This window comes from Pezoporus occidentalis, unplaced genomic scaffold (assembly GCF_034315485.1).
Source record: "Pezoporus occidentalis ecotype Australia unplaced genomic scaffold, CSIRO_AGI_Poc_V1 ctg63, whole genome shotgun sequence".
Classification (NCBI taxonomy): Eukaryota; Metazoa; Chordata; class Aves; order Psittaciformes; family Psittacidae; genus Pezoporus; species Pezoporus occidentalis.
In genome coordinates this window covers 6,787,534-6,802,924 of record NW_026915977.1, presented here as the reverse complement: position 1 = coordinate 6,802,924, position 15,391 = coordinate 6,787,534, and the positions used below count along the sequence as shown (strand labels likewise).

General features: G+C 39.0%; 1 protein-coding gene across 10 annotated transcripts in view; it reads right to left on the bottom strand.

The window, feature by feature from the left end:
* ATRX (ATRX chromatin remodeler) overlaps positions 1-15,391 on the bottom strand; it is an 80,951-nt gene that overhangs the window by 17,202 nt on the left and 48,358 nt on the right. For all 10 annotated transcript variants that reach the window (XR_009968754.1, XM_062639939.1, XM_062639940.1 and 7 more), the window contains 8 exons: positions 12,005-12,142; positions 10,944-11,119; positions 9,093-9,210; positions 5,499-5,629; positions 5,117-5,205; positions 4,789-4,961; positions 2,364-2,517; positions 1,980-2,074 (listed from right to left, as the gene is read on the bottom strand). Coding sequence is in view for 9 of the 10 variants with exons in the window: in XM_062639939.1 (XP_062495923.1) it covers positions 1,980-2,074; positions 2,364-2,517; positions 4,789-4,961; positions 5,117-5,205; positions 5,499-5,629; positions 9,093-9,210; positions 10,944-11,119; positions 12,005-12,142 (1,074 nt within the window). In the remaining variant the exon portion in view is untranslated. The remainder of the gene's footprint in view (positions 1-1,979; positions 2,075-2,363; positions 2,518-4,788; positions 4,962-5,116; positions 5,206-5,498; positions 5,630-9,092; positions 9,211-10,943; positions 11,120-12,004; positions 12,143-15,391) is intronic.

The following is a 15,391-nucleotide window of genomic DNA, read 5'->3' as shown; positions in this document are numbered from 1 at the left end:
GATAATACTGGATATACACAACTCCAAATAGTAAAAGAACAAATATGGAACATAAAATGCACTTCTCTCTGGCATTTTAAAACAATGGAAGAAGACTCTAGGTTATTCAAGATAGAGAACATTTTTGGAGGACATAGGTGCTTGCCACAGGCATGCCTTGAAAATGATGCGATACAGCCTGCATAGCTGTATATAAATATATGTAAGGTGACATATATGTAAATATAAAACATGTAACATGACAGAAAATAATAGCAACGACATTTGTGATGACAATGATCATCCACAAGCCCTCAATAGCTTCTACAAACCCTAAACCAATATTGTCTAAAATGATCCAAAAAAAGACTAAGATAGATGTTGTCAATATTATTTCAGGTTGCAAAAAGTACCCAGCATTTATCCCTATTCATTTCTTCTTCTGATATTACTTCTTACAAAAAGATCAACTGATATGAAATAAAACTCCTCAAAGCAGCTTTAGACAGACTGGAATTTAAATATACGAATTTCTGATCAAATTAATTTCCAAGATTAATTTTAAATTGAAGTATTTGAAAAGGCCTGAGCTTATGTGGGGTAGTTCCTCTTATTTTTCACTATTTCTAGTTGTAGAGGCACATTTGCAAAGATACACCTTAACTTGAGCCAAAGTTCATTTCAAAATGTAACTACATGTACTCTTTAAGCATTATAGTACTAACTGTGCTTTTAAAACTGATCGGTGTAGTCTGATGTTACATCATTAGTCTAAGTAAGCCTCTCCCATACAAACAGCATTCAGAAGTAAATCCTGCAAAGGACATTTCAAAAGGCAATGTCTGATCATTTGGGAACTGAAACTCAGAAAAATCTCTTTATTATCCTGTAAGTTATGGATACTTCTTACCAGATGGGGAAAACATAATTACAGCTGATAGAGGATTTTATCCCTTCCCCACTTCACACGTAACCTCTCATCTTCATCAGCCATCAAGGTACAGAAACACAAACCCCACCGTGCCATCAATGATAACAAAACAGCATTTTTTAGGAGACAGCACTGCTCAGTGTAATGACATTATGGCAAAGAGATTGTTGAGTTGTATCAGGAAAGCCTCTATGTGGTGAATCTTGCTACGATACACAGTCTAAATCCTTAACAAAAGAACAACCACAGATAAAAAACCCTACCCCTTAAAACATTGTACCACACTAAAGGCACAAACTCCATAGAATACAGACAGCTGATAACATCTGAAGATGACAAATGTTCAGAAGCTAAGGAAGCAACAGATCTGTGACGGACAGTTGAGACCTTCACCAAATGAGGGTTGGTATCACCACGCCACGCTGCTCTTACACAACTGTTCAACATGTTTACACTTAGCTATTTGAAAGGAATTCAGATTCAAAGGAACTTTTCATTCCAGAGGTACTGGGAACTGAAACTTTACATAAGGATGAACTGCAACATCAGGAGCTCTGGAAGGATCTGAGAGTGAAAAGAAAAAACATCCTATGCAGAGGACATGGCTCCCTAGTGAGAAATTCCTTGCCATTTGAGCATCGCTAGGATAACAATTAATACAGTACTTTGCTTCCTTTTGAAATACATAAAATAATCTACCGAAGAACACTTGAAGCCTAAATTCACATTTTGCATGTTCTACACCCTGTTTTAAAGCAGTCTGACTTCCTTTCATTAGCTCTCTCCCAGTAGGAAGGATCAGAATTTGCCATGCATCAGCATGTAACATCACAAAATGCCTTCTCTCCTTTCAAATGATGAACATTTAATCTATTTAGGCCATATTAGGCATGGATGATAACAGAATGAAATCAAAAGTGAATCCATAATGGGACAGCAGAGACCACCTGCAGAGGAAACCGATAACCCTGCCAACTTCAGGAATAGTACAGAGCATACAGTACTTCTGATGAAAACAATTATTTCAGATCTATTACCTCTGGACTGAAGAAAGACTTGTGACACCCACCTTTATAAATGGGCTTCTCAGTTTTCTCCCTGTTGGCCAGCTCCAGAAAATCTTCTATCAAATCCAGAGATATTAGGGACTGGCTAAACACTAGGCTGAAAACAAACAGGGAAACATAAAATTGACCTCTGAGGTTATCTGAATTATTGCATTGCTTTATTTTTATTCCCTCCTCACTCTGAGACTACCTTCGAAACAGACAGCCTTTCCAGACACACAGGAAGAGTTTTGTGGACTACACATGCACTGTATGGGAAAACCCACTGATAAAAATGAATGTAGCGTGCATCCTTGCTTGAGAAAACTGAGCTTCAGCATTATGAAAACTGAATGAAGACCACTGTCCGAGTAACACATTTATAAGGTCATTAAAAACTGCCTTACACTTTGTCTCCAAGCTCCTCTGCCATTCGAAGAATTTCAAAGAGAAGCACCATCTTCCCAGAATGTTCCAACACTTCAGCATCCGCATCAGTGACAAAATCTTTGTACCAATCTGGCGCTGGGCTGCCAGGGTTGGAAGAGGATGTAGCTTTGCCTATACAGAACAACATAAAAGTAACTTCAAAAGATAAAGGCATGGTCTCCATTTAAATGCTATGGATGTCTGAACTACACAGTCGTTTCCTCATTAATGGGTATGAAAAGAGTTAGGCAAAGAAAAAACAGCATTTACACTATTAGCAACTACCAAATTAGCAGCTACCAACAGCACAAGTCATCAGTAAGAGTCACAAATCCCCTTTTTGTGTTGCAGGATATTAGGACAAATAGTTCTACCATGTCCATCTTTTCCCCAAGAGGACTTATCAACAGCTTTGTTTCCAACAAGTATGCATCTTTGAAAGCACATCCATAAATGTTGCAATCAGTGAAAAGCAGCTTAATTTTTTTAGGTGCAGATTTTGGATCTTTTTTTTCCTAAACTAATTTGAAAGACAACATTAGCATATAGGAAAAAAACCCCACCCTTAACCCTAAGATAAAACAACTCCTCCCTGCCTTTTATGTTAACTCACAATAGAGGAAAAAACCCAAATACATTGCACCATCATACTCTGCCTTCCATGCAAAGCTCTGCCTGGTTGGATGAAACTTGAAACAACCTGCTCTAGTGGAAGGTGTCCCTGCCCGTGGCAGGGGGCTGGGACTGGATGAGTTTTAAGACCCCTTCCAACCCAAACCATTCCATGATTCTATGATTCTTTGAGGAAGTTTCTTGTCTGCTCATCTGCTAGCACACTAATAAACCCTCTTAAAACACATACCTGTGAACAATCTCATTTTTAACGTGTTACTGTAAGTTTATTTTGTTGACTTAACTCTGCACCAAGCAAAACAATTCTTCTGGAGTCTGGATCACCTCTCAACAGTGTCTGATGCAGACTATGGCAATCTTTAATGATAATCCCATTACATTCATTCTGAATTCAGCCAGGAGAAAGCATGCATTCAGCATTATAACCAGAAAGGCAGATGAGAAGCATGGTTTTCTTGATTTAAGTTGCTTTATGGTATTTCTGTGATCTTCAATTTAACCTTCTTTCCATTAGAGTGATAAAAAATTGACTGGTTAGATTCGTAACACTAACTTTTTTCACATAGAAACTTGGATCTGCTACTTAAACAGTAGAAGTGTTCTATCTCATGAACAATTCAAATCATTTACATTTTCACACTATGCACTGCAAATCAATCATGACACAACAGTAAAGTTCATGGTCAAGATAGAACCGATGCTGACAGATCTCACGTTTGAGCTTCCCTTCATACAAGCTTTTACGGAACATATTCTTCAGTAATAGAATGAAAAAAGAACAAATTAACTGAGTAAGAGACCTAGATGTGCTGCAGGAAAAACCTATACACACCACCTATCTATTTCTGTCTTCACCCCAAAACTTTGCGGAAGGGCCTCCAAGAGCTGTAGTGAGATAGAAAGTCTGCCCACAAACCTCAGCTGGTGCAGCACGAAATGTATGCTTAGAAACTCTGTACCTACATTAAACTGAACAAGCCTGCATGAGAGAGGTGAACCACAGACAAAGTCACCCTGCCTATAATGCAAGTCTTTGCTTTAACACATTTAATCTGTATGGGTACGTATTTTACTATACACACCATGTGTGTGCACTGAATCCAGGACACACACACTCTCACAGTCTTCCTCTTACACATTTACAGTATGTTTGTCATTTGGATGGGGACCAAAATAAAAACACTTCTCACCTTTAACTGTCCCTCCAAAATTATGTATTTAGGGAAAGTGAACAGACACACAAGAAATGATACAATCAGAAAACCTGCTCTATGATACTAGAGACAAACCCTGGATAATTAAAGGAAAATCCAAAACTGAAATGTACGGATGTAAGTAGTTTAAATTCTTAAAAAGGTCTCATATTCCTGTTGCATTGTATCTGCTTGCTCAACATCCCCTTCAAACTCCAGGTGCAACAACGAATGACATGCACATTTCTTAATCTTTCCATTAATCTTTCACCGATATATTAAAAAGAGATGAAAAGCAGCACAGTTTCTCTGTTCACTTTGTACCATTTAGTACTTACAAATTAAAAGAAATTACCTATGCAGCTTCCCTGACCCAAGACCCCTGAGATTTAAACTGATGCCCCTTGTTACTCCAGGATAAGTATTTAGCAGTAGCGAGAGCTGTATGGAGAGCAGCAGTTTGTGGAATTAAGGAATTTGCCATTTTGCAGTGAAGCAGAATTCCAGAGAGCCCTCTCAAATGGCCTTTGCGAAATGAGGCTGCCTTGTGTTTGATTCAATTTTACATTATACTCACCTTCCTCTGATTTTGTAACAGATGCAGGGTTGTTTCCAAGTTCTTCTGCATTTCCTTCTCCACCTCCACGAGATCTGGAATTCCAGACTTTAATGACTTCAACATCATTATCGCTGCCGCTTCCGCTTGAGCTAGACTCTTTCTTCGGCTTTTTCCCCTTGGATTTTTTTTTCCTAGAAAGGTACCATGGTGCACCATTAGTCTGCCCAAACTCTACTGCTGGAGAACGTATTCTAACAGACAGATAAAATTAAACGTTTCTAGAAATCACCGAAGTTCTATTAGGGAAATAAATCCAACAAACAACAACGAATAAAAACTCAATTACTTGGCATAATCATCAGAACTTAAGCTCATTGAAGTTTCATCGGAATCTGAAGCGATGAAGTCATCCATACTGTCTTCATCAAAGTAGCCCTCAAAAGAGAAAAAACAGAAATTTTACTAAGTCTGCCTGCCCAGAAGCTTTTCTTAAACCTTTAGCCATCTGCTCATTCTTCATTTAAACAATGGTAACTTCTACAAAGAGTTGGCCTTGCAAAATGTTTCAAGAATGACAACATCCCAGGAACAAAAATATGACAAAACCAGCAGCAAAATTACCCCACAGCAACAAAGATTTCCATTAATTTGATGAAACTTTACCTAGCAGTTGGCAAAGCTTATTTGGAAAGTTCTCAATAGAGTGTATTTTGATATATCTAATTTACCTTATTTTCTTTGCTAATATAGTCCAGCTGCAAACACCAAGGGTGAGTCCAGATTCTGCTCAACATCTGGAAATCCTGGAATAGTTTAGCTCCAGCTTTGCCTCTTCCACCTTCATTGCCACCACCTACACCTGACAATAAAGTTCAGGTTTTAGAATGAAACCTTGAAGCCAGTTTACCACATACTATTCCCCCTTTGAACAACCCGTTAGCGCGGTACTGCGTGTTCTTTCCAGATGCTCATCATATTGTAATGTCTCTTGTAAAAGAGGTCAAATTACTGAGTCACAGGCATTTTTTTCCTAGTTAAAGTTGTCAAAATTAGATTTTCCCCTTTTTCTTGATAATGAGAAACATGATTACATTTTTACATAAAAGCACATTTCTCCCCAGCACAGGAATGAATCCAAATCCTCTTAAAATGACAGTCATGTCTATTTAGGTTTTACAAAAGCAGCCCAAGGTAGAAAACACAAAATACAATTTGCATTTAGGTTTCAATGAACTTGGCTTACTGTTCTGAGCTACCTTTATTTTATGGCTGTAATGCTGCAGCATTCTGTTGCAATAAAGAATCTAAAAAAAGCCCAGCCTATTTTTCCACTGTCTAGGCACATATTAGTGCAAAGTAGTGCAATGTTCAGACAGTTACAATTCTGTTTTGTAGTCTCTATTTCCCATTAAGCAGCACATTAACCTTAGGTTCTTGGAACAGACTTGTTTTCAAATTTATTCTATGACTTTAAGGCATGTATAGCTGCAAGAGAATAGTATCTATTGCATCATAATCATCAAATGTCCACAGCAAAACAGGCACGAAGCTTACTCTGTGCATCCAGTAAATATCTATAAGTATTTTAACAAGGCAAGTTCTTGCTATGCTTTAATCATACAGCAGCTTCAACTATCTTCCTGCTTGTGCTCTCCTAGGACTTGAGGAAATGGAATTGTAAGGGCAACAGAAACTGTTAGACTGAACTTCCCTAAACCTGAGCTAACATCACAGAGACACCTGCTGCCAACACATTTCGACTTAACAAGTCCTACAGACTTTTTAATTTTCTATATTACAGACATGCAAGAAAACATGCATCATGTCGATTCAAGGAAGGAAAAACTTGGGAAACTTTCATTTAAAAATGTGAATTTTAGTTTGTGTCTGTTATGCTGCGCAGAAAAAAAAAAACCAGTAGTTTTAAACATTTGCCCACAAGAAACAGCAAATCCCCTTCTGCATCTTCAGCAGTGAGACTCCCTTTCTTACTTAATGGATATCTTCTTTTGAAGACTTATACAAAGAATTAATGTGGACACCAGCAACTAACAGAGATTTGCTCTGAAGACTTGAGCCATGGGGAGGGAGCTTAGACGCTTTTTCCCCTCTAAAGAAGCCATTTGTCTTTCCTTTCTCTTGTTTCCCCTCTTCTTTCTCATATTGTTTCTGGCACTGAGCTGACCAAACTGGCAGGACACTAACCCAGGATGAAGACAGAGAAAGCAGGTAACGCTTTCTCCTCCTTTAGGGAGTAGAAGAAGTCCACAAAGGGCTGGTAATTCCTGAAACAGTACACTGCCTTCTGACAAATGCAAACTTGGTTAAACCTGAATTTGAGCCCTGAATCTAGGTAGATTAATTAAACTACCTGCTAGGCAGTGCATTTTCTTAACAGTCACTTACACACAACGGTTAATAAATTAATGGCTCTGACATAGCAAATTTGAAGCTCACTGCAACAGGCTTTTCGCCAAAGCAAACCCTGCCTGTAACTTTAACAGACACTGAACTAAGGGCTCCTACTTCTTACCTGCTGCCTGCTTTATCAAGAAAGAAAGTGCTGAAAGCCACTGTATGTAAAGAGACTTCTGTAAAACCAGTTGTAAACACACAGCACAAGCTCTTACAATGATCAATGATTTGTAAAAGGTTTATATAGCTATCTGAAGGCACAGCACATCAACAAAATCCATGCTGGGGCAGCCTGAGACTACAAAACCAGCCCTGCTCGTACTGGAGATAGGCCAAAGACAACCTACTGAACTACTGTACTGGTGTGATGAAAAAGTTCCTATAAAGAGCTACAAAGATTTAACCTAAATCATTTAAGATAATAAGCAAATAGCCAATGCTTATCATTTTTAAGATACTAGATTGTTTGGTTATTCTGTATTTGCTTCAGTAAAACACGAAGTTTTTCCTCCTTTAGAGTACAAGGGCAAAGGGGCAGTTGGCTTTTAGCCATCCAATTATTACTGGCGTTCTTCCCTGGTCCCAAAACTCTTTACTTCTATAACTTAACCCAAGAGATGCTATTGACAACAGAAGTGTGGAAATGAAGTCTAGCTGGCAGTTTATGTAGGAGATCACAAACCACACTGTCCAGAAACTGAAGTCATTAAGAGAACATAGTGAATTTCATACTGCTATAAATCATAGCTTAATTTGAAATACAATTAATCTTTCTTGTAATTAAACTTGGAAGAGTAACCAGAACAGGTTAAACCCTCAAATCCTTCAGCAATCCTTCAGCACTAGACAGGCATTTTCAGACAGGTGATTCAGCAGTGCAAGAAAAATACAGTAAACTGGCACAACAGACTACATAGTAAATCACTGCAAAAAGTGAATACATGCTTCAAGCTTTAGACAAAATCCTACCAGCAGTGCCTTAAATATTCTTGACTATGGAATTCAACCCCACATCATTAAGTCCATTATTATAAATGGTATTTAAAGCAATCTGAATCGCTCCAGAGCCCAAAAACTGCTGCTGCTGCTGAGGAAACTGGCTGTATGTAGCACAGTGGTACAGGAAACCTTGAGATTTCCATTCTAATAGTCTATGTGGTACATACACGTGTATCATTTAGAAGTGCTGATATTCTGATACTTTGACATACTAAAGTTATGAGCTGCAGTATCAATAATAGAGGTGAGTAGCACACCAGCCCACAGTAACATGTTTTGGGGTTATGGGTTTTCTCCTTACACACCTTTTCAATTAAACAGATTTACAATGTATTGGGAAGATGCAAATCCCCCAGGACAAACCAGTCAAGACACCGCTGAGAGCTGATGAAAAGCATGGACATTGTGAAAACCAGACTTGTGGGGCTTGAGAACAAACGAAGAGAGAGTTCCACAAAAGAGCCAGTATTTCACAAATCACAGCTTCAGCTAGCATGATGACTAAAGTAAACTGCAAGACCTGGCAGTGGTTTACACCAGTGCATCTCAATCCTGCATTCTCTCCTTCCAGTCTTACAGTCAACATCTTGTTTCTTGGAAGAGTGAGACATAAAATCAAATACATTTTTTGTTTTAAAAAGGAAGACAAGAGATGAACCAAAACGTGGAGGTGGGCTACTCTTCAGAGATGCAAATATTATTATTCCTTAAAAATATTTTTTCATCTGCAAACAAAGGTTTTGCCACAATACAAGTCTCAGAGCGAAGGTGAATCTTACAGGAAGCAGAAAAATACATCTGTAGAGCAAATAATCGATACAAAAACCCCCCAACCTACCAACAATGGCAAAAAGCCCCTTACTAAATGGCCATCGATCTTGTTACCCGAAGGAATTGTAGGCACATACCTGTCAAATGATCCAAATAGTATTGGTAGAGTTTGCACTGAATAGGCGTCATGCGAACTTCTAGAACATACTCATATTTTGGTGGGAGGAACTTTGTTAATGCTGTGTAATCTTTCCTCTGTAATTTTACAAACAGTACCTTAGTCACATAAACATGAAAACATCGAAGGAGAGCTTAAGAACTCTTTAAACAACAAAGCACCATGCATAAGTTACAATGATTCAGATGCTTTCCAACCACAAAGGGAAATAAATAGCCCACTAAATACAGTTCAATTCCAGGCACTGTCTGCAGAAGCCCATCTTACCTAGTAAATGCAGTTATCTGGTTAAAAGTAAATGACCTGATAACCCCATGTCCCAGTTCCAAGTCCTTGCAGAGTTGACTGCAACTTCAGTAGCTGCTCTGGTAACTACTTTTGTGGGGTTTTTAAAGTACTAAAACCTTTGTTTGTGAAGGCGTGGGTAAGTCAAGCAGCAAATATCAATGTCTATCACAGATGAACTCACACTCATGTTAACCATTTTCTGGTTTAGCATACAGAGTTTCTTCTGAATACTTGCTTGGGGCAATGGACAATTTACTTTTAGTCTCAGTTTTTGAAGTCTTATGGTGGTCTACTTCACCCACCCCTTCATCCAAACAGTGAGCAGTGTATTACTGATCCTGACTGAGACACCATTGGCGTTTCTGACTTAAGTGACCTTCATCAGAGCTAACCTGCCTGTGCTGTCCTGCACAGCTCCCTGGCTGCCTGCAGAATAACCTCAGCCAGCACACTGCAACACAGGAGCCTGCAAGCACTCCCACTTAGCACCAGTGATTATGCCACCTGCATGGCCTTGCTGTTATCTACAAGTGCAGCAAGAAGCATTCAAGAGAGCATCCTTTAGGAACACAGTTGTTTTCTTCTAAGGAAAAAATGATACAGTATCTCAAATGACCAAAAGGGAGGGCTGCTCTCTAGGGACAGGATCTGCTCTGTTCAGCTCAATGTGAGAAAATCTCTCTGGGCCCCTTCCAATGCTGCACAAACATGGGAGCCCAGCACCTGAAGGCATTTAAGAGTTACTTGCTATTTACATTTCTCTTCTTGTTCTTTCAGTTTGTGTTCCTGTACTGCTGTATAGATGTGTAAAATTGTGCACACTATCCTCTCACTACTATTCATATTTCCTCAGAATTTTATGATAGGAGGTTCTCTACCAGCCTTACACATCGCTCTCTTGGAGCACTTCATCAACTACCAACAACTGCACAGGCAGAAGAGGCACTTATTGCCTAGAGTGTCACATCTTCAACCAGGCTTCTGGTGACTGGATTTATAAAGCAGATGAGCAGTAACTTCATGCTGTCAACACAGAAGGTGCAGCACCATAGGAGGTTAACTGAAGAGCCCTCATTCTGAAATTCTAAGCAGTTTTGGATTTCTTCATCTAAGGTCTTTAAGGGTTCTTCCCCCCTTTGGACCTCATCCATCTTCCTTCTCTCCTCTTCCCCATTGTTCTGATTCTCACAGATCAGAACAAGGAGCTCAGAACCAAGTGACAAACTGTGGATCACAAACTTCCTGTGCCATTCTTAAGGCAGTTGAATTGTATTCTTCAAACGTATGTATGCAATTAAAACAGAACATTTCAAAGTAACTAACGTCCCGCTCTACCACGTAATTTTCTAGTCTCTTAGCAGCTGTATTCTCTAATGTACATGCATGCCCTGCTTAGGAAACACTGACATTTGGATAAAAGCTATGACATTTTTCTAAGTGCTTTTATCAGAACAAGATTAAATAATCCCTCCCCCTCCCTGCAGCTAATTCAAGTAATTAGTTATAGTAGAACTGTTCTTACCTGAACACATCCAGCTAACATCTCATAGAGAATATGTGCACGCTTCTTCATTACTCTGACATCTACCAGAGTAGAATCTGCACACTGACCATTCTGGATTGGGTTTATAAATCGATTTCGGAATTCCTTAATTGAACCAAGCAAATTCTCCTTAATAAAGTTCACCATACAGTGATCTAGGACAGAAAGGTCAGAATTGAGGTGTTCCAAACAGAAAGTACAGCACTGGGATTAATTCTACCAGGAAATAAATGTGTTGCATCTACAACTACGGACTTTCTATTGAGAATAAACCATAACAACCCCAGCATTTTCAGAAAGGACATCTTGAACTGACACACTCTCTAGGCACTGTGTTTGTTACACACAGTTGGAAAGCTGCCGTGCACCAAAGCAATCATATAAGAAAACTATATTTGCAAAGATTTTTAAGTAGATTTAACAGCATAGTAATGAATAGGAAAAAACACTCCAGCATACTAGCAAATGGGAGAGCAAATGTTACAGGCTAGTTTAGAATGAAACTCCCAAAACAGTAACATAAATCAGTGTTCTCTAAGTTCACTAAAAATACTGCTCTACAATGGGTTAAAACAACTTAAATTGATGCTGTTGCAAGACCAGGTCCACCCATTTTCCCTCTGAACATTCTCACTTCCCCTTCTGACATGCTGAGACTCATCTGATCCTTTGGTTCACCAGATCAAAAAACCAAACTGCCAGAAAGCTGTTCACTTCTGAGTTGTGAATTTTCTGATACTTCTCATACAGGCTCCCTGTGGAATCAATGCACGTAAGGCCATGCCAAGGGAAAGGATGAAGGAAAGGCCAGATTCCCAAAAGCTTCATTTTCCTTTGGCTTAAACCATGATGGAGCCACATCTTGACACAACGATTTAAAATGCAAAACCAGACCGTTAGGCTTTTTTGTTTCAGACACAGAAGCCTAGCAAACAGCTTTACTGTATCAAATTATTTACTTCTCATCAAACTGAATGTATCTAGATGTTGCTGAAAGGCAAAAGTACATCCAAGGAAATAAACACCAGAGAGCTACTCACATTCTATAAGATTATTTTGCAGTGGTGTTCCTGTGAGAATTATTCTTCTCCTGGATCGAATAGAATTCATTGCCTTGGAAACAGCAGACGCTTCGTTTTTTAGTATGTGCCCTTCATCACAAACAACGAAGTCGGGGCCTAGAAAGAAACAAGATTATATCTCTCCAATCTTCTATAACCACAGAGAAAGTGGCAGCCTAAAGAATGCAACATTTGTTCTACCGATGTTATTGTTCATTTTTAACTTTGTGTGTGTTTTGTGGTGGGTTCTCACTCAGCCTTTGCACAGGCATTCAGAGTAGCCATACTGGTGAACTACAGGGTGTTCCTCGTACACTCTTCATGGGAAGGATTAAATACAGCTTTGCAATATATTCCTGTAAAAATTTTCTATCGTGCAGTGAGCACGTGCATGGCTCCATCCCCATTCACCCTGTCAAATCGCCATGAAACTCTTCCTTAACTCCACCTTAGGCTGCCATCTACTGGTATTTGGTCAAGTCTGAAGTAAACCAAGAACTGGGTAACCACTAACTTTTTCATTAAGGCAACAGGTGAGTATCAACAGTGGTAACCAGTGCAATCAACAGTCTTGTCTAAGGTAAGACACAATCAAATCCGATTTTAACTAAAGACAAGAGAATTGCCACCTTGGAGCTGAAAGTCACCACAGAAATGTCCTCAGCTTTCTTCCAGAAGATCAACCCAAGGATTCTAGACTGCTTCTTTAGGTGAGCTGCACAAGGAATGTCAAAGCCACACCACAAGACATTTCCACCAGTATGCAAAGCAACGCTAACAGAATTATTAACTGTTACAACTGAGGTTTAAGACAAATAATGCTAAACTTGGCAGCACAGACTTACACACACTAATGGTTTTCAGACTTGGGGCCATTTCTGGAAGCTCTTTCCTTGAAAGGAGAAGTAAAATATGTTCTAGGATCCAACTAGTAACTTAGAAAGAATGTTTTACCAGCTCTAAACCTGACCTCAATTCCAGTACTATCAACTATAAAGTCACGTTTATGCACCTTTGAAGCATGCGAGACAAAGCCATGAGCTGGGTTTATCTATTCAGCTCTAAACAGGTTGATAATTGAGATGGCAAAGGAATATTTACCAGCATGGACAAGCTCATCTTTTATAACCTAAGAACAGTTTTTCTAGGGCAGTGATCAACAACTGAGAAGCAATCAGAGCTTTGACCACAGGCCAGATTTAATGCCAGGGCCATTGTAAGTGTCAAGAAGTGATTATTATCTCAAATGCTAACAGAAAAGGCATCAAGAAGATAATCTTTTCCAAGCAGAAAAATCATGTCTTTTTAACCAAGTCTAGAAGACAACTACAGAAATCCACACATTAACTCCAAACAGTTAGACTTGTCCAAGCCTACTTATTTCTGGATTTTCACATCTGCTACAGAAACATTTCCCCATGTGAGTTCACAACTTGTGCATCTTCCCCAGTTTTGACTTCATGCAAAACAGAGTGGCTCCACACAAAGCCTTCCTTTAATTTCCAACAAACACCTCTTCATAGTGACAGATCCTTCCTCTAGTCCTCAGCCTAGTATTTCCTGAGAAGAAAGGACCCTGCAGTGAAGCTGTCCATGCAGTGTGCAGTACTACTGAGATGGTTTGGAGCCAGGTTCTAGAACGAAAGCATTTGCAAGGATTTGCAGTATCTCCCCACCAGATGTGACAGCCTGCACATGAATGTACCATTCTCAGAAACTGACTTGGTCTAGTACATTATGTTTGCAATCAGAATCACAGAGAACAAGCGTAATGACGTCTAAATGGGAGATAGCAATCAGAATTGTGCAAATCCCCCAGAAACCAGTTTCAGTCAAGACTGTGATTCATTAACATGAAAAAAAAAGAAAACCAAAGACCAAAACAAAAAACAAAAAACCCACCTCAAAATCTTCTGTTTAGAGTATGTGAATGAGAGTAAAAATATGAAAACACTACCTTAGGACCATTATTTGTGGTTTGTTTGGCAGGCATGGAGCACTGGTATCTTCAACTAACATCTTGGCTATAATTCAATGGCAGGGATTTTCATGAATTTGTGGGGGTTTGCCTTGTTCTTAGAAAACATGAATGCAATTCATTATGGACAGAACATTTCTCCAAATATCACAGAGGAATGTAAAACTTAAAGGGCCCTCAAGGCACCACTTAGTCCATTTTCTTCATCTGAGATAAGAGTTACGACAAAGGGACATGTCCGCCCTGACAGACGTATGAAACTCCATGACCTGTCTTTATCTAAAACACTGATCCAATACCTAATATAATGCACATCAGAATAAATTCTGACCTTTCCTTTCCCCAGCTAATGTAAAAAAACAACTGACAACAGTCCTTTCTGAAACCATCTCTTCCATGGTGGAAACTCTGTTAGCTGAGTTGCCTCTTTCTAGGCTAAAATGCCTTACTCCCTCAATCTTTCCTCAAAGATCACAGTCTTCGTCTGCTTACCCTTCTTGCTGTACTTGCACATGTTAATACATTTATGTACATAAAATGTACTCAGTGATATATAGATATACACAGTTCCTTTCCTCTGAGCTCCACAAGAACTTACGTCTGCTTTATACAACTGCCAATTAAAGAGCAGTTTCCAAGTTAAACAGTGATGGAATTTTTATTAGTGGCAACAAGTAAGAAAATACAAAGTTATTGAAATGCTGCAAGCAAAGCACAACAGCTATCAATAAACCAAACAGCATTTCAGCAGTGGCACAGAGCATTATGGGAAACCATTTGTTGCTCTGTATGCATATATAATCCTGCTATTATTTCACATAGCAGAGCTAGTTAATTAATGAAATCAGTTCTCCACCCATAAACTTTGGCTAAACCTTCCCTCTCTGGTCCCCTCTTCAATACATACATCTACTACAGAATATGCCTACCTTAGCAGTACTCATTTTCAACAGACACGTATCATTAAATTATCGCTCAAGTACCAAATTTGCAGCTTTTTAAATTAAAAATGCTCCCAGAGGCAAAGGTTTTCCTATTTACAGTCACAGCAGTAAGCCAGCACATAACCTTCATAACTCTTTTCCTGGCAGCCTGCTTGTTATATAGCCAGTGCTGATTGCTGAAGATAGCAAGAAACATGTAACAGTCATTGCAAGATACTTCTCAGTTTAGCCAATCTGAATGTCTCCAAAAACTAATGGATAGCAACAGAAGAACACCTCTGACTTTTTGTAATTAGTTAAAACAGGGAAAGATTTGAAGTATGAAAATAATTATGGAGTTATTTGGAGGTTAGTTTTCCTAAAGGTCCAATTCCATCCTACCAACCAACTAGTCCATGAGGAGAATGACAGGTTTTCCACATTCATACGAAATTACTCAAAACC